The sequence below is a fragment of the Canis lupus genome, chromosome 21, assembly GCF_003254725.2.
Source record: "Canis lupus dingo isolate Sandy chromosome 21, ASM325472v2, whole genome shotgun sequence".
NCBI classification, from domain to species: Eukaryota; Metazoa; Chordata; class Mammalia; order Carnivora; family Canidae; genus Canis; species Canis lupus.
The window spans coordinates 43,368,359-43,393,111 of NC_064263.1; the positions used below are offsets into that span (position 1 = coordinate 43,368,359).

Sequence of the window (24,753 nt, forward strand, 5' to 3'; positions counted from 1 at the left end):
GGGGGTGAGGCTGCCTATTTCTGGAGAAGATGATAATGTGTACAAATCCCAAATGTAAAGGAGAAAGTGTGGCCAGGGTATATGTAGAGGTTGAATGTTTGGGGTGGTGGTGGGGGAATAAATGCAGAGGAACTGATAAGCTGTGAAACATGAAAGAGACGGAAGAGCTACCTGAATGGCTTTGTTGAATTAAGGAATTTGGAGTATGTTCTGAGGGCATTAGCGACCCATGATGATTTTAAAACATGGCCTCATATTATAACAAAATATGTCTGACCATTGTATGGGGAAGAACTCAGTAAGATTGAGACCAGAACATGGGAGACATAGGAGATGGTTCTGGGGTACTAAAGATGGGGCTGGGAATGAAGATAGTTGCAGGTGTAGGGACTAGACAAAAATAGGTTGACTTGAGAAACTTAAGGAGGAAGCATTGTTGGGATTTGGATTATGATTGGATGTTGGATTGAGTAAGAGGGACAGGTTAAAAGGATCCCAGGTGGTAGAGTATGGGTGCTAGGTGTATAGTGGTGCCACTCATGGAAGGAGGTACTAGAAAGGAACAAATTCCAGTTAGGTGTGGGTTGTTGCAGGTCAGGTTCCAATAGGAAACAGACTCTGAAATGGAGATGTGCTTTGTCCTTTATGAGGAAGGATCTATCAGGATCAGTTCTGGGGTAGAGTGAGATCCTGAAGGAAGCAGAATTGGGCAGATGAAGAGTTGAACTATAATACAGTTACTATAAAACCTTCAGTCATCCCTCGAGTTCTGGAGCTGGAATGACCTTTCACAGCGATTCCTACTTGAGGCCAGGGGCCAGGACTTTGTCCTACCTTTACCAACCACTCGTTGTGTGTGGGCTACCCTAGAGAGAGCATTTGACTTTGGATGAGGTGGTTCTTTTCAACCAAGGGGAAGTCCTAGACCACTGTTCAGCTCAGCTATTGATCATCAGTTGCCCCAGCAGCTGCAGGAATGAGTCCTTAAGCTGTTGAGGGTGATCTGAGTAGCACACCACAGCAGCCACTATGGGATCATGATAAGTGTACCAAATCTCTGGGCTTTCCTCTTCCTGTGGCTAACAAGAGGGTGTTGGACAAGTTGATTGCTAAGGTCTATATATACTTGAACGTTCCATGAGAGTTGGAAGATTGTAGAACTAGGAGACTACCAAATTAACCTGTTTTTAACCAATATGGAAATGGAGACTCTGAGAGCTGAGGTGGTTTTTGTAAGACACGTAGTGGGTGATAGAGATGCCTTAGAGTGCATGTCTTCAATTGAGTGCTTCCTGAATACTGTGGAAGAAGGATCCTCATCTGTGCAGGAGAGGGAGTGAGCAGGCCTTTGTCTCCCTGTTGACGTGGCTGGAGAACTGAGTGGAGGCACATTAGGATCAGATGACACTAACATATATCCTGCACTTGTTCAAAAGTGGGTCAGCAAGTTGAGTTGAGGACTGAGTCTCAGTGGAATCTAAATTGAATTGTGGGAGCTCCATTTATCCTTTTACCTTTCCTACAAGGCCTATCTCTACTTTGTGCCTCTCTCTTAGCCTCTGAAGCTCACTTTTCAAAAGACAGTCTCTCCAGTGCATTGATAAATGTCTTACTGTTCTGGCTTGTATTTCTCAAAGGTTTTTGAACTTACTAGGAACATCGAGTGTATGGGCATGCATCTCCCACGAACACAGAAAAATAAAGGTGTCCTTTTGCATTGTGAGGTTCTGATGAATGGAATATATAAGTCCCTTTTTACCAACTCGTTCATTTTATGGCTGGAGTGTAAGAATCAAAGGTTCTGCTATTGTACTCCATGGAGATGACCACTGCTGCTTCCTCATTTTAACTTCTGACCACATCAATTCATTTTCTAGTTCCTTTAGCAGCTGTGACGTTGAAATGGCTGTATATCCTTAGGGTGAGGGACTCATGGCGAACATAATGGAAGATGACCATTTGATGGGGACCCAACAATTGTCCTTACAATTGTCTTAGATATTCCCATGTCTTAAATATTCCTATTTTTGTTTAAAGTAGGCTCCACACCCAATGTGGGGCTTGAACTGATGACCCAGAGAAGAGTCTCATACTCCACCAACTGATCCAGCCGGGTGCCCCCACAAGGAGATTCCTGTTGCTTAGAACCAGAGAATCTGTATTCTGTAGGATTCACTTCAGTGGGTGGCCCTCAGAGGCCAGTTAGTTGCAGAGTATGACTGACCTATTTTTCTGTTTTTTGTTACAGCAAAATGTATCTATGGAGGCAGAGTCCTTGCAGAAGGCCAGAGGATTTTAACTAAGAGCTGCCGGGAATGCAGAGTAAGTTTCAATCTTATGATCCCCAACCCTTGGGAATTAACAGATAGATTGATGGGCTCTGATAAGGATCTCGAGTGGAGTGTGTTGGCCTGAGTGGGTCCCTGGAGAGACGGACTCTCTGTGGTGGGCTGTTGTCCAGGACTGGAAGGGCCCACCCACTGCCATTGTGCTGCCAGCTTATGGATCAAGTAGCCTAGGGGAAAGCCACTAAAGGATGTGAGAAGGTGAAGGGAGCCAGCAGTTACTAGGAGCCAGGGAGGTTGGCAGGTGGCCCAGGAAAGGATTTTGACTTGATTTTGGGGAAATCAGTTTGTGATGCTGGCTCTGGATGGTGCCATCTCTAGTCCCAAGTGTCTAATATTGTGAGAAAATGCCTATCTCCTGCCTGCCCCCACCCATCTTTTTCTTGGAATAAGATATGTAGAAGCATAGATCTTCAGTAGTCATTCAGCCAACATACCTTGATCAACTGCTATATGCTCGCATGTCCTAGATTTTGGATATGTAGCAGTGAGCACAACAGAGTCCCTGCTTTTATAGAACTTGTGATCTAGTGGGGAAGAGAGATAATAAAATAAATGCATATACAATATAATGCTAAATCCTATGAAAAATACAAAGCAGGCTGAAGAGATACAGAAGTTTTGGGGAGGTATGGGTGGTCTGGGAAGAGGTAATATTCGAACAAAGCGTGGGAGCTAGCCATGCACGTGTTACTTGGGGAAGGTGCTGTCCTGGGAATGGAAGAGTGGGAGATGGGGAACGAGGGAGCACCCATACAAGGTGGCCTATTACAGGGCAGCCCCAGTCCTACAAGGAAGTCCAGCTGGTTTTATGGGGTATTCTCAGAGAGCTGACAGGAGCCTCTGCCTCAGAATAGCCCATTTTGTAAGTGGTTGTAACCAAATGATTGCTTTTGCTTTTCATCACATCCCTGAGGAAAAGAAAAAGGGATCTATTTTAGAGATTAGGAAAAATGAAGCATTTAGAGACCTGGAGAAGCTTGAATCCAGTTCTTTATTGGGGTGGTGGTGGGTGGAGGAAAGGCTCTCACCTGTTTTCTACTTCTCAGTAGCTGGAGTTTATCCCTAGGGGTTAACTCCTCTGAACTTTCCTATTGTATTTCCCTCCCCCCATTCTTGGATGCCCCTGGGAATGCCAGAGATTCTATTGCTCTAGACAGTCTGGTGGGTATGGAGGTATGGTGGTCTTTGTGCATGACTGGATGCTGTGATAGGAGCTCCTTAGTCTATGGCAGGGGCTGGGGTGGTGTAGCAGGAGGAGCTCTGTGATCTCTCAATCAGCAAGGCAGGCTACCAGACCTGGGCATGGGAGAGCTGGCGGGGTAGTCTCCAACCTGGGAGCAGCACATTACCACATTGGACGTTGGGTAGATTAAATGGGATAAAGCATGTGAAGAACCTGGTAGTGTGCTTGGCACAAAGTAAGTTCTCAGTAACATGAGCTCTTCTAATTCTACATGACCATGCATGTCCTCTCTGAAAATATGATTAGATGTCCTTTTCTCTGTAAGTTGTTTCACTTCTAGGGGAGGGGAAATGATTTGGATTCTAAGACCTTTCTTCTTCCACCTCAGGGGCAGCTGGGATGCTTAGAGGCACTCTTGCCCACGGTGCTGATGATCCTAGTGGATCCTAGTCTTGCATGTTGCCACTTACAAGTAGCAATGCCCTTTATTCTCAGTAGAAGCAGTGGGTGGTTCTAACAAGGGTCCCAATTATGACTCCACCTGTTGTCAAACAGTCAAAGCAGAGAATACTGGAGTCCTCTGGGAGATACGGGCATGGATTGAGGTGCCAGCTTATAGGAATAGTCCTTACCTCACTGTTAATGGCACACTGTAGACACTCTTCTGCATGCTGTGGTTTATCCTTTACTGCTTTTGTTTGGTTGTATTTTTACAAAAGGTTAGAAAAGTTGGGGCAGACATTCTCCTAGCACACGTGGTATGTGTATGCATATATGTGTGTGCAAGTGAATAATTGCATCTTTTAAAAAGTCATTCATTTCTACAATTATTTGCTTTGTATATGGAGCAGGGTCCTTGACAGTAGTTACCAATTCTTGAGCATTTAGTATTTTCTAGATACTATTTGAAACGTTTCAAACTTATTATTTCCTGTAAAACTCATAATTACCCTATCAGGTGGGTGCTATGATCATTCCCATTTTGCAGATGAGAAAATCGAGGCATAGAAGATCCAGGTACATAGTAAGTGAGCTAGCTGGGATCTGAACCTGTGTGGTCTGGCTTGACAGGCTTGTCTCTTAGCCTCTGTCCTGCCACTCCTGATGGTGTTAGACTTATTTGAAAATAATTCTCATTTCAAAATTTTAGAAGGGGAGACTCAGAAGCATTGAACGATCATTTTCAGTTCAATGAGAATACCAGGTTGGTCAGGCTACGGCTCATTGAGTCTTTTGATAAAGGGGTAGTATTTATAACAGGCCATGGAAGAGCCTTGGGATACGTTTAACGGATGCTGTCGGCAGGGGACAGGAGGTGATGGGCATAAGATGCCAGGACCTTGAGTCTCTGGGCCACCTTTCTCAAGATTTAAGCCCTAATGCCCAGTGGCACCTATTGTATGTAAGGAGTTAAGTTCTCTCCTAGGCATCTACACTGGTACTATCCATGTACCATATTTGAGAGAACTGGTCAAATAATGAAGTAATTCTTGGTCTTCTATGATTCAAATGCAGATTCCCCAGTTGACAAGGCGCTGCCTACAGATGCTTTCATTTCCATTTTCCTAGGATCGTTTTAAAGCTTCAGCAACACCAATTAGACAGGAACAAACTCCTGTTTCAAATATTTTCACCCAATGTTTTCAGAAGTTAACATATTATTATTTTAAACAAAGATGAAATAAACTCTTGTAGGAGTCCTGCTCAATTTTGTTCAATTAGTGCTACCCTGTAACGTTTCTTTAGCAACAATTTTTTTGACTTAATGATGTGAGCTTTTATGTCATTAGAAATTCAGGTTGAAGCATGGTGATTAGTAAAGAACTTGAAAGTGTATATATTTGACCAATGACCCAGAGGCCGTCACTCTAAATGAGAAAGAATGGGAGAATTGTATTTTTCCACCAACACAGAGTTTTAGGGGTCATAAAATAACATACTGTAATCAGGAGGATTTAAAAATGTTAATTATCAGATACTTCTTACCAGAAATAGTTTTGAAAATAAAGTTAAAAAAGGTTTTGTGCTTAATTATGTGGCTGGACTAAGTGGAAGTAGTGGCACTTATGCTACTATAATCACAGTTCATATTATTTTCAAAATCATGCAAAGGGGTTTGTCTCTGTTGAAACATTTGGAATTACGATCTTGCTCATTAAATATGTTAAAGGTTGATTAGGATTGTCTGATTTAATCAGCAGTCAAGGCAAGCCCTTTTCATTAAAAAAAAAAACTTTTGTGAGTGATTATTTTAAAAAATTCTTTATAGCATTTTATGTTATTTTTTAAAAAGATTTTATTTATTTAATCATGAGATTGAGAGAGAGGGGCAGAGACACAGGCAGAGGGAGAAGCAGGCTCCATGGAGGGAGCCCGATGTGGGACTCGATCCCGGGACTCCAGGATCACGCCCTAGGCTGAAGGCAGGCGTTAAACCGCTGAGCCACCCTGGGATCCCCTTCATAGCATTTTAAATATTCTTTTTAACAAAAGCAAATACATACTCCAGATGAAAAAAAACATTTGAATATAGAGGAGAAACTACAAGGAAGAAAAAAGAAAGCACTCCAGAATCTCACCATCCAGAGATAATATTTAACAATTTTGACAGCAAGAATGAAATTGATCTTACTGTCTTAGTTTGGATTCTCCTAAAGGCAGACCCTGAACTAAGATTTTCAATATAAGTGATCAATTAAAATAGTGTTCTAAGGAGCAACCAGTAAGGGTAAGGAGAATGCAGGATGGGGAAAGGCAAGGAACCGGGCAAGGGTGAGATTTTTGGCTGAAAGGCCTCAAGTACTCTGGTTCTAGGAGGGGTGTTGGAGTATAAATTACACCCCCAGCTATTGGGCCCCCAATAGCTGGGGGTGTAATCTCCCCTTGAGATGAAGAGCCTCCCAGGCTGTCAGTTCCTGGCTTTGGGCTATGACGGTGGGGATGTAGTACTTGTGGGTGGCTCTCTGTATGGCAGAGTAGCTCCAGTGCCCCAGGAGTACCCTCTGAGGATGGTGAAGATGAGCCATTAGCAGCAAAGTGTTCAGAAGCTAGGAGATGGGCACACTAACCAGTATGCCTAGTTAGAACTAACTAACTAGTTTGCCTAGTTCTAAGTAGCCTAGTTTGAACTAGAACTCCTAAAAGGGACCCAACAGTGTCTGTTACTCTTATTTATTCCAGGAGGCAGTAGATAATAAATACATTGATTGTTGACAGATAAATTAAGTAGAGGCTTTAACGACGAGTAAGCATTTTGTTTTCCTGTGTATTAAGGCTTATGCTGCAGATGGACCAGTTGTAAATGTCTATTGGTTTGTAATGATTTCTGTTGCAGAAACTAAGGTATAACTGGGACGCACACCGGCTCAGGACCAGTGCCATGTCTTGAGGCTGGGTGCCCCACCACGGGGCCTGGATTGAGGGATGAGAATGGACATAGCTGTGAGGGAGACTGAGCACGCAGAGCAGGCTGCATTCTCACATCGTAGGGCCAGTTTTAAGATGAGAGAAAAGCAAGAGATCTGGATAACTTGGATGAGATCAAGAAACCAAGAGCAAGGCAGAGGAAAAGAAGATGTTACAAGGAACATTAGAGGCAGGACTGTCGGGCTGAAGATAATAAGAAAGGAAAGGAAGCTATGGTGTGAATTATCCAAATGATGAGTAGTTAGAAATTAAATTGGTATGTTCATAATCGTTTATGTTCATAATTTGGAATGGATGTGCCTGATGAAGTGGGAGTTCCTGCCCCATGGTCCATGGGAATGATCGTGTCTCAGAGATGGAAAACTCTCTATCTCCCCCGTCCCTCCTGGCTGTCTGGCTCCATCCTATTCCCCCATCTGTGTTGAGAAGTACCTTTACACCTTAAAGGAGACTCCTTTTCTCAAGCTTGATTCTTAGTTGACTTTAAACAGCTGCTTAGGAATAGGAGAGAAAAACTTAATATTTTAGATAAAATACTCTCAAACCCCTTTTCATAGTAATTAATGGACTAATTTTTAGAAATCAGAGTAAAACTAAATACAGAGGCTAGTGATATCACCAAAGAAGACCTTTGGTGAGTGAGGTCCTAAAGATTCACCTGGTGAATGTTTAAAATTCTATTATAAGTGATTTTATTTACATCTAGGGGAAAATGTGGTGCTCCTCTAACCCTCGTTCAGTTCATTTGTACCTGGATACCTTGACTTTTACCTGTTTTGTCTGCCAGGAAAGTCTCTCCTTCCTTACTCCATTATTCAAATGTGGCGTCATCTTTGTAATTTCTCCCTACCTGGGCAGCGCTATTCTCCTGTGACACATTATTATACCTTAATTATAGAACATTTTTTAGGACTTGGCATACCATATTATGCTTTTTAGTTAAGAGATTTTTTTTTTTTTTTTTGTCTTCCTGCACTCCAACTAGGAACTCAGCAAGGGCAAGGAAGCGGTCTTACTTATCTTTGGGTTCGTGGTGCACGTAGTGATCCAGAGAGGCTAAAGCTGGCTCATGAAAGCTCATGAGCCCTCATTGCACATAACTTCCCCACTCTTGGGCCAGTAATACCATGTTGGTAATTCAAAATCGGTCATCCTTGGAGTATTCATACCACAGAAATCAGCAAACCCTACAAATTAGGGCTCCCCATCCAACAGCCACCTGTTAACCTTAACAGCACACCACTGTTAGTGACCTTATTTTACATTGAAGCTACACAAAAATTGTTGAAGTTAAGGCTATCGAGACCTAGAAGGGGACGCTTTTCTCTGCAAATTTGCGACTTTGTCATTATTGTGGAATTCCTGGGAGTACAGTTAATTATTGAAGCTTGTTATCACTGCAGGCTGTTAACAATGAGCATTCTATGTTTGGATCCTCAACTAAAAAATATGAACTTTTTTTGTTTCCCGATGATTTGGCTTCCAGGGTGGAGTTTTAGTAAAAATTACAGATGCATGCCCTCCTTTGAACTGCTCGGAAAAGGATCACATTCTCCCGGAGAATCAGTGCTGCAGTGTCTGTAGAGGTAAGGGTGCTTGGTGGTGGGGCTGTGCGTGGGATGAGGGTGGGACGCAGGAGGATTTCATGAATGGTGTGAAGGTGGGAACCTGGGTTCCAACTCTGCTCTGCTACGTCGAAACTTCATATCCTAGTTACCTTTCTCAATCACAGTCGTGTCAGGTGTAAACTGAGGGGAATGATAGTCGACTTTACAGGCCTGGTGGGAGGGTTAGATGGGATGATGCGTATATAGTGTCATGTCTAGTGTGTGATAAATGAGGTGACAGTTCCTATAAGAAGAATGATAGTTCTTGTAATAATGGTTATTATAACCATCATTGTGATTAGGTTTTTCTCAGGAGTGGCATTGCTAAGCGTACTCTATGGTCCTTTGCGGGGGCCAATTCCTGTATCTGACAGAGATGGTGAATCTTTATTCAGAAAATTATATGCAACTTTTTTACTTCATGCAAGGGAAAAACCATTCAGCTAAGTAACACCTACCTGCTAATTCATTCTCCGGCAAAAATTGTTTTGCTTCCCTTTTGGACTTTGCTTCTTGCCCAAATTTTATTGTCTTCAAACCCTGGATTAGATAACCTTTCCTCTCGGAAAGGGCTCAGTCTGGGAGAATTATGTGGATTAGGAGAACCTAAAACTGATTCAAAAATCTTAGAGAACAAATCCAGTTAAACTCAGCTCTTTTATTTTTTTATTAATTTTTTTTAAACTCAGCTCTTTTAAATGGAAGCTGTACCCACAATGCATCTTTCTCTACTTTCTCAAATACTTACAGAGTTGAATCCTTTCTGACTCCCCCCTAAAGCTTCTAGAACATAGGGGTTTAGCTCAGGTTACTCCGTATTTCACTTTTACTCAGTCGTTTCCCTAGCCCAAGGGTTGGCAAATACAGGGCCGCACAATATTTTTGGCCTTGTGGGCCACCAGGTTTCTGTTGCAATGACTCGATTCAGCTGTTTTGCAAAAGTAACTGAGACTATAGGTAGATAAATGGCTGTGGTTGTTAGAATACAATCTTATTTACAAGAACAGGTTGCAGCCCATAATTTGTAGACTCCTTCCTCTAGCATCTTCTGATATATAGAAATGTTACATGTTTTCTCATGGAATATTCATCTTATGTGGAAGTTTCTGTGCTTGGTCATGAGGAAGCTACATTTTGGCGACATTCCTAAGAAAATTTAGTATGCGGATAGCCAAGAATGGCTAACCGCGCCATCAGAATATCTTCCCTGATTCATCTGCCTGTTGGCTATAAGCATATCTGCAGCTGAGATGCTATACAAGCACTTAAAGATTGACTGGAAAAAAAAAAAAAGATTGACTGGAATTTTCAGAGGGATTCATTTATTAGTAACTGATGAGGTTGTAACGTAGGTCTTATAATTTAATGCAAAATCCATCACTTGCTATTTGTTGAGGTGCCAAGTGAGACTCGGTTTATGTAAATCCTTCCTGATTTATGGTTTCATTAGAGCAAAATCATTGATTATCCCACAGAAACTCCAGAGGAATTTCATTGCTGTGACCCAATTGACAATAGACCTGGTGCCACTACTTCTGCTAATACTTCTCCAGAATGAATGCCTGCACTTCTTGACCAGTGAAGACACTGAGAGATGGCACCTTTCAGTGAAAAATTAGATTCATTCAGGGACCCACTGCTGCAACTTAGCTTTTAGCAAACCTGACCCGCCTTTGAGGGAAGAATGGGAGGCAGGAGTAGACTTCCTAGATTAGATTATAGATCATTGATGATTTTCTTCTTTCTCCTGCTTCCTACTTAGGTAGGAAATGACCAGCTGTTGGGAGGGGCTGCTGGTAGTTCTTCTGGAGGTGTCTGTATCAGAGAGGGTTATTTATTCTCTTTGACAACTCTAGATTTGGACAGGAACAAGAGAATGTCTTCAGAAAAGATACGATGAGGAAGGAGGGCCTTCTCCTGGGGAATGGGTTGAATTAAACCATTTGGATATGTGGATTCTTTTAGGGTTCTCAAATTTACTCCCAACTCAGAGTTCAGACGCTGGAATGGAGAAAGCATTATTTTAGACACAGGCCCTTTTCAGCAACATTTACTGTTACCATCCCTTCTGTTGACCCAAAGTAGAGCAGAGCCCAGAACATCCGGCCCCCTTGTCCACATGCTGGAGCTTGCTCTGCACAGCAGACAATCAGAAATGGAAAGACACACTGTTTCTCTGTGCAGTGGGTTTAGTTTCTTTATTCTGAAAATGCAAAATTTATATGACAATTGACAAAAAGGCAACTCAGGTGAACTGCAAGGTGCATTGTCTCAAACTATGCTGTCCATGAATTTTATTCCAGATCTCTCAATTCCAGCTATTTCCCAAGAGCATCTTTAGAAGAAACATAATAGTCCTTCGTCCTATTGTGGGAAGTATTTTTCCCCTTGGACCTCTAGTTGTCTTTTACCTTTTCCTCTGTGTTTATGTTTTGTGCATCTTGCAAGAAGAGGAGGAGCTGGTTAATTTCTGTTCTGATAAAACTTGGAAAGCCCAGTGGGCCTGTTTGAAGGCGCATTGTTCAGCTCTCCACCGCACCCCCTTTCACGTCTCTAAAACAGAAAGTAATGAAAGGGTGACAAACACTCAATTTCTATGTAAAATAATTTTTACCCTGCATATGGAGAGGCTGTACCACTTGCTTTGTGGATTGAGATTGCGTACCGACTGGCAGGCAGTAAGTGAGCAGAGAGACCGGCCTTTGCTAACCTGAGATGTGCATTTCTGGGATGAGCACAGTGGTGTGATTTCAGTTGTGTGGCTCCTGCCACCCTGCTGTTATTGATTACAGAAACTGAAGTGGCCATAGCCTTTCTCAATACCTGCGTGAAGGGTCTTCAATTAGCATATTTATCATCTTTCTCTATCTAACTGTAAATGTCAGGTCATTAGCCTGAGGGAAGTCACCCCATGAGAGCATATCCTTCCTTAGGAGTCTGAATCACAGCCTTCCTCAGGCCTGCCTAGGAAATGCAAGTTTTCTGGGGTTTGTTTTCCATCAGGATCCGATGAGACACCCTACTGGAGGAGGTTTAGACTGGGGATTTGAGAAAATCTCCAGTGCTTTTCGTTTTCTGCCTTGATTGGCTGGTTATATGATATACATAAAATGCTCTAACTTTTAAAAAAACCCCAAAAAACATTTGTTTTAATGATTACATTTTATGGATCCTTTAAATGTAGGAGATAAGATAGATGAAGATACGTTTTGACCACGTGGAATAATTCTGTCACTGTCATGTCTGTGACTTTGAAGGAAGTGATTTTTAGTACCAGCTATTTTGTTGGATCTCCATATTTCATATACAAAATAATGTTGAACCCATTGACTTGATTCTGAAACTAATTTTTATTGAGTGATGCCCATTTTCTTATATGGCTATACAGTTTGCCACTGGGCACTCCCCCACCCTGCCCCTACTAATCAAGGAGAGAGATTAAGGTTTTCACTGACTTTTTCCACTTCCTGAGAATTAATGTAAGACCATAGAGTTAAGAATAAGACTCTGACAGACTTATGGTGTTCACTGTATCAAGACAACTGATACCCAGACTAGAGGCTTGGGTACCTTGCCTCTTTAAATCTCAGGTTATGCCAAATGCTGTAACTAATTCCTCTGCCCTTTAAAGAAAAATGAAGGTAATCAGCTGAAATGGTGGTTAAATCCACAGGGCAATTGGAGCGGCCAAGATGTCCCTAAAGAAGGGAGTACAGGACTTAGGGAAGACATATGCCAAAAGAACCAGTGATGGACATTGGCAGGAGGAGGCCATCCTGCAATTGCTGGGGCCCAAGGTATCTATCACTACCAGTAACACCCAGAACAGTCCTAATCACCACCACAGGTTTTCTCTCCTATTTCAGGACAGTTTGTGCGAACAGCATGAAATTCCTTTACCTTCATCATCATTTAAGGCAATGGATGTAGCAGAAATCCGACCACTTAAAGTGTGAGGCCATGAGGTGGAAGAGGGGGAGTGGGCACTGGAGTGACAACTACGCTCCTGCTTGGGAAGAAGTAATATAAGTGTGAACGTAGGCCCAGAAGAAAAACATTGCTCATGAATTATTAGTGGTCTCTGTTAAAGGGGAGCAAAAAGCCAAAAGTCTTGTCCGTGCATCCTCCAAATTGCTCCAGGAAAACACACCAATCATTTAGCCCATTCTAGAATTCTTAACACACTCCTCAGCGTTTTAGTCTCCTCATAATTGACTCTAATTGTACCTTCAATGTCGCCAATGACTTTGGAGGGTTTTCACTGCATGTTTAAGACTTTCGGTGTTGGGAAAAAAGTTCTTGCCAACATCTGTTCCCAGTGTGTTTATCTGTAATTTTAATTCATGCTCACTTCCCTTGTCATCTGGTCCAGACTGAAATGAGTTGAGATTATTTGTACTATTTAAGATTTTATGCCCTTCAGTTAAATCCTCCCAAGGCTCTTGGCATCCTATGATTTCTTTTCCCCTAGTCGATCTTCATCATGCTAGTCTCCACCAGAATTTGTAATTGAAATGGTTTTAGAGTTTTTTCAGGGTTTTTGAGATTAAAAGAGGCCCAGGAAAGCGGTACTTAATGAGTATATTATCTAGTGCCTAAGTAGAGGAACTGGCAATTAGCAGCTGGGGCAGGTCCTGTGCATACTGAGAGATGGAATCCAATCAACATCCCTGCAGCCATGGGCTGAAGTGGACTGGAAAGACAGGGCTCTGTGCTCAACTGTTGAAGCTGGGAGCAGAGAAGGGCATTTGGAGATGAGTAGTCTCTGGGTGTTCATGATGTTGGCGGCTTTGCAAGTGCTGTAGTATATTAGGGCCTATGGAACCTCTGGAAGGAGGCACATGGTCCCAGAGAGAAGGTCAGAAACAGGTCAGATGGCCTTGGACAGGGAGACCCTTAACTGCTGACTGTTGTAGAAGAACTGGATTGCTTTCTAGGATAGAATCTGAAAGAGTCCAGAGCTCAGTCTCTACCAGGTTCATCCTATTTGCCTAACTCTCCTTGACAAGGGAGGTATAAAGGATTGTCTTCACCCCCAAGGGCCCAGACTTCTATGGCCTGTGTGTTGGTTGTGGAGTACATTGGGTTTTCTGTTTTCGTAAAGGATCTTTGGGCTATCTCCCTCCCAGGCAGTCCGTGGATGGAATTATCTTCATACCAATGAGGCACATGGAATATACTATACTTAGTATACTGTAGTTCCTGTATAACTTCTAAGGTTAGGCAAGCAGAAGTGATATGAATGGTATTGGCTTTCTAGGATTTGAGCTAGGAGTGCATTTTTTGATTGTCCAGGCACATCATTTCAGAAGCAACTTTCTGACCCATAGGACAACACATTAGGGGTAGGAGATTGAGGATGAGAAATTTGGAGGAATCTCTGTGGAATCAAACTTGAACTGCTTAGAGAAATAAAATCTTGACCAAGGGTAGTGGCCTACTCCTTATTATGGAGGTCACAGCAGTGAACCATAAAGATGCCTGTCCATTATTGGCTGTAGAAGCCAGAAATGAAGCAGAATGGATTTTGCTATTAGAAAGGGTGCAGTGTAGGGGGGCCTCATTATCATATGTAGGGTTATTATATGCAGATGAGGCCAATGGCTTTAAGGACAGCAAGTTGTTAGTGTTAAGGTCTTTCACTAACAACAGAACTTTAGATACTGGGGAGTCCAAATTTTAGACTGGTTGCAACTAAAAAAGTGATCTCAGTATTTCTGTTGCTTCATTAATTCCCTTGAACATAATATGGACACATGCTGCTTCATGCGTTTGGAACTCCTTCCCTTGGTCCAGTCAGCCTCATTCAGGCTTCACATCACTTCCGATCTTGGATTAGGACCCTTCTCTATGAGACATTCTTGAAGCACCTTGTTCCCCTCCATCACAATATATATTTCCTTATAACCCAATACTGCATATCAGTCATTTATGCTCAAGTGTGAGATGGCTTTTTGTTGTTGTTTTTTGTTTTTTGTTTTTTTTTGTTTGTTTGTTTGTTTTTGTTCTGTGCCTATTGCCTTGAACAGTGCTGGGCCCCAGGTAGATAGATAATAAATATTTTTCAAATGAATGAATGATACCCATGCTAGGAGCTAAAATTAAGGATGTACTCAAATACAACCTGGAATCTCATTTCTGCAGATGTGTCTTTCTCTGAGGATCTGTTCATGTTCACCTTTTGAATGTGAGCTCCAAGGGGGTCTCACTCACCTTAGTATCTTACTCAGGGATGATGTTCTTTCATGTGATGAAGTAATTTTTCTTCTGACTAGGAGTGTCCAGGCAGCAGTCTACCTTGGAATGTGTTCTGGAGAAAGAAACAAGGTTTGGTCTTTTGGAAAGATGAAGGCCTGTCATGGACTAGAGAATGCTAATGTCTGGTGGTGTCCTGATCTCTCTAGACCAGGGTTAGCATTCCTGAAATGTCCCTTGATGTTTCAAATCGTGGCTGGACAGTCATGTTGGGTCGGGGTGGGGTGAAGAGATGGGATATTAGAATCATAATCTGGATTTTTAGTCTTCACCCATCACCGACTGTGTAACTAGAGGAGGTAGTTAACATCCTTGAGCCTTTATGCGTTAATCTTTAAAATCCTCTTAATTCTTATTTTGGAGGACTGAGAAGATTTAGTCATTTACATAAGCAAATATTTATTGACTGCCTATATTGTGTTGGATATTGCCTTAGGCACAAGGTGACCAAACTTTTACAGTCCTTTCCCTTGAAGAAGTGAGCTTCTAATGAGGAGATAATATTCAATAAACACAGAAATAAATACATGGTAATTGTGATCACTGCTGTGAATGAGAATAATAGAGTGGTATGGAAGAATATAATAATGGGGCTTTCTTTAGGCTTGAGAGATGTTAAGGAAGCCTTCTCTCAAGAGTTTAAGCTGAGACTTGAAGATTGAGTAGAAGTTACTCTGTCAGGGTTGTGTAATGATGTTGTGAGTTGATGGGACAAGTTCGTAAAGACTCTGCATCAGGAAAGAGGTTGGAATACTGGAAGAACTAAAAGGCTGATAGCAGTTGGAGAAAAGTGATGGAGGAGAGAGAGTCTTGTTAACTCAAGTCCTAGTTAAAGATTTTGTATCTTTCTTACATATAATGGAAGCCCTTGGTAGATTTTGAAGGGGCAGAGTGATGTGATCCAATCTGTTTTAAGAGGATTTCTTTCTGTGCAAAATGGGTTAGAGACTGGACAAGAGGGGAACAGAAAGGCAAATGAGGCCATGTCCCTTTGAGAGGTGATGCTAGTTTGGAGTCAGATGGGGTTTTCTTTTTCTTTCTTTCTTTCTTTCTTTTCTTTTTTTTTTTTAAAGATTTTATTTATTTATTCATGAGAGATACACAGAAAGAGGCAGAGACACAGGCAGAGGGAGAAGCAGGCTGGGTCTCCAGGATCACGCCCTGGGCTGAAGGCAGGCGCTAAACCGCTGAGCCACCAGGGCTGCCCCAGATGGGTTTTTCTTATTACCATGAAGTGGAGGAGGAAATGATATGTTCAGGGGATACTTACAACATGAAATTAATATACACAATCCATTGAATCTCTGCCAGTTAGGAACAGTTACAGTAAATTGTAGCTTGACTTGAGCAGGTAACTTCTATTTCTTCTCTCTATTCCCCACTCTCACCCCCACCATTGCTGAGAAGTGTCAGGGTCTCATTTTCATGGTGTTTCAAAAATTTTCCCCAAGTTTTTATGTGCACTAAACATGGACTCATTGGAAAGCTCTTCAGAAATTCCATTTCCAGGATGTTTTTGTTGATTAAAGTGAGGAAATTGGGGTGATTTATTAGCAACTTAAGCTTGGGCTGGTGGGTTTGTGGTTTAAAAATAAAAAGCAGAATTCTCAAAGTATAAAACTTACAAAGGAAAATATTTTTCAGTTTGTGTAGGTGGATGTATTTAAAAGATTTCTATAAAAATTGACAGTATTTTCAATTATTTCATAATAATGAAGCATGTGAAGAATGACATGTAATAGTACCAGATATTTTTTATGCTTTGATAATTTCTAACCTTAAGACCTTCCATTTTTTACTATATTTTCCTTCTTGCCTAATAAATATGTATGTATATATATATATTTATTTTAATTCAATTAGCCAACATATTTCATTTTTTTAAAAAGATTCATTCATGAGAGACACAGAGGCAGAGACACAGACAGAGGGAGAAGCAGGCTCCTCGCAGGGAGCCTGATGTGGGACTCGATCCCAGGACCCTGGGATCATGCCCTGAGCTGAAGGCAGATGCTCAACCACTGAGCCACCTTGGTTTCATATGTAGTTTTCAATACTTCATCAACTACATATCACACTCAGTGCTCATCACAACAAGGAGGGCAACATGATGTGGTGACTCTATATATATATTTTTTTTTATGATAGTCACAGAGAGAGAGAGAGAGAGAAAGAGAGAGGCAGAGACACAGGCAGAGGGAGAAGCAGGCTCCATGCACCGGGAGCCCGACGTGGGATTCGATCCCGGGTCTCCAGGATCGTGCCCTGGGCCAAAGGCAGGCGCCAAACCGCTGCGCCACCCAGGGATCCCTGGTGACTCTATATTTTTATTAATTTCCCAACTCTGTCTAGTGTTAAAAGTTAAATTGTGTTAAAGAAATTGGCTATATATTTGCCTCTGGAGAAACATGGTGTAGTTCTCTGCATATTTATAGATTCTTTTGTTCCATATCACATTTAGTTTGGTCTGATAGGGATTTAAGTGATTGAAGTGACTTAGACTCTTGTCATATCAGGTACTTGGGGAGGGCCGGTATAGGTGAGGGGTCAGGGCAATGATGACTCCTAGTTTTCTGGTTTAGGTGGGTACATGTGCTGCAGATGAATGTGAAGAGCCCAGAGAGCATGGATTTGGGAAGTAAGATCAAGAGGTGAGTTCTGGCTAGGTGAACTGTGAGTGCTTGTGAGGACATCCAAATCGATTGTCAAGTGCCTGTTGGCTATAATGACATAACCTGTAAAGGGAGATTTGCTGGGTAGTCAGTGCTGTTTCCTATACCCCCCCCCCACCCCTTAGAGGGGGCTCTGAGCCTTTATTATTGTTTCTAGGGAAAGGTAGTTGTTATCAACCAGGGGACAGAAATGATGGGGTGCGAGCATTGCCTTAGGCTCAGTTTCTGCAAAGAACAGGTCAGCAGAACCTGTGGTTGGGTCCTAAGTGGACCTATTTAGAAACATTTTATAGGATGTGGATGGGTTACGATCCACTGAGGGTAATTGTTGTCTAAGCTTCCGAGTATTTGAATTACAGAAGAATTACTTTTTTAGCATTCTTTGTAAGACCTTCAGAGTCAGGTCCTGATTCTGTACTTCCTGACTCTGTTAACTTGGATAAAAAAAAGTTAGTCTCAACCACATTTTACTAAAGTGAGGATAATAGTAATTTTTCGGAGTGTTAAAGGTTTTGTGAGGTGAGGTGTTTAATAGGCTTAGCACTGTGCCTGGCATGTTTGGAAGTAGTCAATAAATAGCAATTTTCATAATTAAGGTGTTTTCTGTATTTGGGCCAGTGCTAGTTAAAAGAACTTACTATGTTCCTCTATTATAGGAGAATAATTCTGGAGGCTCAAGTCACTTCTTAAAAATAGTCTAGTAAGAAAAACAGACAAACAAACCAGTCAAGTAAAAGAACTTGAATATTGGGCTGTGTGTGTTCTACAATCTGGTCACAGCTTCTAATTTTGAAAAAATAATCTAGGAAAGAGGGTGACTTTGAGCAGTCTCATGCATCAGACTATGTTGATAACCAGCTTGAAGAAAAAAAAATTACACTAAGGGCTAGCTAGAGGACGTGTTAAAGAGATTGTGGTAGCAGCTGAAGACAAATATCCAGGAAGAGAAGGATTTGTATCCTAAATGTCATTCTATTGAGACACATCAGATAAGGAAAAGAGCCTTTAGAAGGATTCTGAAATGTGGAGAATCGAGGATTTATGCCTTGGTAGTCAACTCTGATGCTGGGGTGGGCCTTAAGAAATGAGGGTGTCCAGCTGGGGTGGTGAAAATACCCTAAACTGTGATTGTGGTCATGGCTGCACAACTGTGTAAATTTATTAAAAATCACCCAAGTGTACCTTTATAAGAGGTGAATTTTATGGTATGTAAATTATACATTAATAAAAATGTTTGAAGAAAGAAAAATGGTGACTAGCAAACCAGTCACATTTGCCTTCCAGTTGGTTAAGAGGGTAGTGGCATTAAATGCCACTGTAGATTCATTTATCTGTTCGTTCAGTCATTAATTTACCCTTCCACATTTCTGGCTGGCCATGTGTGCATCCATCTACAAGCCATCCATCCAGTTACCTTTGTGTCGGAAGCTTTGGTTGAGAGACACGAATCAGACATAGACCCTGACTTAAAGAAGTTGGAGTGATTGAAGTTAGGATTTTTTTTGTTAAAAATATTTGGAATTACCTCATGGAAAGTAGATACAGATATACTGAGAATGAGAAAAAAATCTAAATTGTAGTCTGTTTGAATCTACACATACAAAAAGGATATTTTCTTTATCTTTTGGATGTAGAATGCTCAGGAATTTGTTGCTTTGGGGAGGGGCAGTCAAAAAACAGGAAAGAATAACCTTGGCCTCAGACCTGGGTTCTTGCTCTTGTACCTACCACAACTTGCTTCCCCAAATTCCAGCTGCCACATCTTTCAAATACAGATTATAATTTCAGTTTTATAGGATTGCTAATAGAATAATGAGATAATTCCTATAAAACGCTTGGCTGAGTGCCTAGCATAGAGTATGTGCTCAATAATTGTTAATTATTATTATTACACCTGTGCCAGATTATTTGATGTTCTCGAGATGCACCCTTCTTTTTCACGGATCAGAGTCCCATTCCTTTCGGTAGAATTTATGCCTCACCCCTTCCCATGTTTCTACCTGTGATGAACCCAAGGTCAAGTTGTACATCATCTAGAAGTGCTTTCCTTTCCTGAAACACTGATTATTTATACTGTTCACATCTCACTTAACATAGATTGCCTTGTATTTTACACTACCCCTGTATTTTGCTTGTCTCCCCTTAGTTTGTAATTTTCCTTGTGGGAAGAGCATACATCTCAAACATCTCTATTTTGCTCCCAGAAGCTTGCATGGTGTCAGTCCACAGAAGTAGATGCTCCACAAATACTGATTATTTACTCCTGCAGAAAGGCAAGCGGGCAGTGAATAAATACTGGTTGAAAGAAAGAAGGTCTGGATTAATTAAACACATGCTTTTGGCACAGTGGTCAGGCCCTACCAGAGTAGATTTGACTTTAAGGTTGGTTTGTCGCATGATGTCCTTCACTGTCCTTAAAACATAATTTACCCAACTCCTTGCATTGTGAATTGACATGGCGCGTGCTTGATAGAGATGCATCGAGACATCAACTTTGTTTGAGTGGCTTTATTCCTGCCTATCAAGTGCATGCAGAAGGAAAAGGACAGTTGCAGTCTCCTGGAAAGAGAAAGAAGAAACAAAGAACACATATCATAATGGATGCACTATGACCTTGAGTCAAGCCTCAAAATGAAAGAAAATGTGACAAGTTAATTATTGATCAATTCTGACATGGGTGGGTGGGTGGGTGGGTGGGGGGAGTCCAGGCACTTTCTCTGGCAATGAGAGCTCTGATGTCTAAAAATTTTGTCTTTGGTAGCAAAATCAAGTCTTTTTATTTGTAATGGTTATTATAAGCCTGTAAAGCCCTCGTAGAAGTGTTTTTGGATGACAGCGTTTGCAGATTTCAACAAGTTTTCACTCGGATTTTGATTGGGGCAGTTAACGGGTCACAGGTAGTAAGACTGATTCTGATAGTATGCTCACCTGTGGCTATGGGTTCGCTTTCTGATGTCCTGAGGAATAGCTACATCCTTCACTTTTTATACCTAAGTTTTGCTCTCTGACAGGATGTATGATATGGTGAAAAGTATGTGGGCCTTGGAGTTCACCAGACCTAACTGAGAACCCTAGCGTCTCCACTTACTAGCTAGATATCTGAGTTGGAGCTTCTCCTTCCTTATCTAGAAGTGGAGGTGAACAGTGTTGTTAGGTTACTTTGAACTTCAGTCATTGTTGTTAACATTATCAAAATCCTTCCCCTCTTTGAGGCTAACATTTGTTGACCTTCTAGTATATACCAAGTGTTGTTCTACATGTTTTACATGGCATAGCCCGTTTGACTTATTCCACATACATTAGGAACTATGATGCCAGTGGGCATGTTGTAGGTGTGTGAATTTTATTATTTAATAATAATTACTACCTTTTGGTTTACAGTTCTGTTTCAAAGGAAAAAGGTCTTAGAATGTTGTCAATAAAAGGATTTAAACTTGGAGTTTTATATAATTCAAGGATTTTTATATTTTTTAAAGCCCAACACTGTTATTCACACAGTCAGTATGTCAAAATAAAAGAGCAGAGCTATTCTGTTTGAATCTGGTGTGGGGCACTGGAGCCCTATCTGATGATTCATCTGTGCCCCAGACTCGAGCAACAGTTTCAAAATCATTGGTGTCCATTTCCAGTATATGTGCCTAGGTAGGTGAAGTGATTTATTGTCTTTCTGGCTGCAGAGGCTGGATTAGAAATTAAATCTCCTGACTTCAAGACCATTGTTTTCTATTAGACCACAATATGTAACCTAGCAATATAGTTCACGATAATGTATGGATTTAAAGACGATAAAGCACCTTTCATATACCTTATTATATTTGAATTTAAGGGGTAGGTATAATCTATTGCTCCTAGTTCAAGTGGGAAATGATACATAATGTATAAAATAATGTATAAATTCCCCCCCCTTCCCGCCAAATTTGATGGAACCTAGTAATGGAAGGAAAAAAAAAATCAGACCAGAAATACTGAAAAAGGGTGATTCCATTGAGCTATAAGCAAGCACACTGGAGTTAGGACTTGCCCTGAGGGCAATTTCTAATCCCTGGTGGGAGAAACTGCCTTCTAAGAAACACTATAAATAGACAGGAAACCAGACCCAGGGGCTTCGTGAGATGCTTAAATCAAGAACCCTGAGGGGAGAATCCTTAGTTGGTGATGAGGAAAAGCCCTCTCGCAAATGGAGGACTTATCTTTGTCTTGAGTCTACATTAAGGGTCCTGGGGAGAAAATGTAAAGTGATCTGGGGTTGAAGGTTCCCTCAGACATTTGACAGAATCAAACACAAATCCTCTCTGAAGAAATGCAGTTTTAGAACCCAAATCTCAGTTCCCACAGATTAAATGATAAAAAATGAGTTTACAAACAGAAGAATCACTGAACATACCAGAAAATAGGCCTTGCACAATACTTAACCACAAACCACAAAATCAAAGGTACAGAGACTGAAGATCTTGGAATCATCCCTATAAGATACACATGTCTCATGTGCTTTTTTTTGATAAAGGAAATTAAAAGGAAAAATGAGACTATGAAAGTTGACCAGGGAGATAAAATCAGAATTCTAAAAAATCAGTGAAAAACAAATGATTTTGACTAAAATCGAATATGACACAGCTTGTAAAAGAATAAACAGAGATACATCTGGAAGTTACACAGAATTCAGCAAAGAAAAAGGGGAAGAAATACTAAAGGTGGGCTCAGTAGCATGGAAGAGAGTTTGAGAAGGAACATTGATCTCATTGGGATTTTGGTATGAATAGAGAATAGGGAAAATGGTGAAGAGAATGTCTGAAGAGATGTTCTCTGAGAGTTTTCCAAATTGATGAAAGATTTAATCTTTAGATTCAAGAATCCCAAGAAATCCTAGGAAGAATAAATAAAAATGAATTCACATGTAGAGTAAAATTAAAGAATACAGAAGGGACATTTAGGCAAGTTAAGATGGAGCTCGGTCGCTCTCAAAATACCTTTGCTGAAGAGTGTCTACAGGACACTTTAGGGAGAAAAGTAATTATCCTGGAAGGAATGTCTGGGATTCAAGAAGGAATGTTGAGAAAATAAATGTTAAACATGTGGTTTAGAAAGGATGCCCTGGGAAACCTATTCAGCATGTTTCTTGCAGCACTGCTTGTGATTCCAAACCTGCAAGTCACCCCAGTGCCTGTCTGTAGCATCATGGACAGATGGTGGAATATTAATGCTTCAGAATATTATACAGCATTGACAAATGAACTATAGCTATGGGTATTACCAGGGATGAATAAAAAAAAAAAAAACAGAATATCTAACACAGGATTTCTTTCATGTGTAGTTAAAAATGGGCAAAACCTGAATGATCTACTCGGAAATAAGTACCTATATCTGGCAAAACTATAAAAACATGCAAAGTAGTGATTAACATGAAATTCAGATTAGTTCTCTTTAATGGCTGGGAGGGGGACTCTTTGGAGGGTAATTAGGGATACCGATAATATTCTGGTTGTTTTTCTTTTATATACTCAAATAGATTCATTTTATAAACTTTCTACGAATCCTAAATTTTGTGGGGAAACACATCTAAAAAGACTGGTTATATAAGAAAATGGTGGGAAGGGGATAAAAGTCTTCAGGAAGAAACCTACTTGGGGCATTAAGGAGAGACCTCTCAAGCACGGGACAGTCCAGAGTTTCCTATTTCTCCTCTCCCACCCCCTTCTTTCCCACCCTTGCGTACTGCCAAGGTATGTTTCCATGCGCGGTGCCGATACACTAAAGATAATTCACGCTTCGTTATTTGCAAGTCTTTTGTTCCCTTCTTATGTACAAAATTTTATTCACTTCTTTTAGGTCACAACTTTTGTGCAGAAGGACCTAAATGTGGTGAAAACTCGGAGTGTAAAAACTGGAACACAAAAGCTACTTGTGAGTGCAAGAATGGTTACATATCTGTCCAGGGAGACTCTGCCTACTGTGAAGGTAAGGAAGCTGTTTAATAAAGTAATTTGTGAGGAATGTATTCCTGGTAGATCTAGTTGAAGGTGGAAAGCCATCACTTGGGTCTGGTCTTCTGGGATCCTACAAGAAATCACATCAGCTGTCTCGGGTCTGCTGTTCTCCTGGTGTATGTAGGCTTCTCAGTAGCATGTGAAAACAAGACCTCTGGAGTTCTGAAACACAGCAAAGCAATCAAAGGGCCATACCAGATCCCACATTTTGCTGTCACTGTATTTAACAATCACCAGCAAAATCATAAACACGTAATTTTCTATTGAGTAGATTATTCTAAATTCAACTAAATGTGACATCGTCGATCTGCTTTTTGACTGCTGCTTTGAGGCTAGCTTATAAATCACTGCCTTTTTCTTTACCTGCCAAGGTCAGAATATTTTTTCAACTGGCTTTCTTAATGACTGATTCATGAGTTGCTAATTCACAAACTGTACCAAAAGTCACAGTGACAGATGGACTCGTAACTTCGGCCCTTGGACGGATGCCATTTATTAGGGGTTAATGGCTTCAAGCATCAGTGATCCCATTTCCACTTGAGAGAGCAGAACAGTTCCTGTGTCTTATGTGAGCATGTCTTTCTGAGCTCAGCACTCCACCTTGCTAGTGGCAAGCCTTGCACACCCCTGCTCCTGTGGAGTACCCTCGGATCTGAGCCCATCCATTCTCAGGTGCATCCTGGCTTGCTTTGGTCAGCTTAGAAAAGTTCTAATGGAGTGACGGTGAGCTGTTTGTGTGTCCAGGGTGGATGTACTCATTCCTGTCTTCAGAAACAACCTGTTGAACCTCAGAGCTCTGTTACTCTGGAGGGTAGATGTCTAGAACAGAAAGAATGTTGCAAAACCTTGATCACACTCTTCTGATTGGTTTGTTTTTCCAGGGGCTCAGGTATTCTCATAGTAAAGACAATTCATGATGGTGATGGTAGATTTTTCCCCATTCTGTTTTGTATCATTGATCCCTGCTTAATTTTTGGCTTTGACTAAAGATCTCTTGAAATTTTTTTTAATATTTTTTATTTATTTATTCATGAGAGGCACAGAGCAGGAGAGAGAGGCAGAGGGAGAAGCAGGCTCCATGCAGGGAACCTGATGTGGGACTTGATCCGGGGTCTCCAGGATCACAACCCAGGCTGAAGGCGGCGCTAAACCGCTGAGCCACCCGGGCTGCCCAAGATCTCTTGAATTGTTAAGAAAATGTGTGTAATCATCACTAGTGCTCAGTACCTGGTAGGTGGACTGTGGTTTTGATTTCTCCTAAAAGACTTGGTTTGCTAC

General features: G+C 41.2%; 1 protein-coding gene across 2 annotated transcripts in view; it reads left to right on the plus strand.

Moving 5' to 3' along the window:
• The window catches only part of NELL1 (neural EGFL like 1), an 820,299-nt gene that overhangs the window by 199,564 nt on the left and 595,982 nt on the right, over positions 1 to 24,753 (plus strand). For both annotated transcript variants that reach the window (XM_025459768.3, XM_025459770.3), the window contains exons 10-12: positions 2,249 to 2,322; positions 8,444 to 8,543; positions 23,318 to 23,446. In XM_025459768.3, the coding sequence (XP_025315553.1) occupies positions 2,249 to 2,322; positions 8,444 to 8,543; positions 23,318 to 23,446 (303 nt within the window). The remainder of the gene's footprint in view (positions 1 to 2,248; positions 2,323 to 8,443; positions 8,544 to 23,317; positions 23,447 to 24,753) is intronic.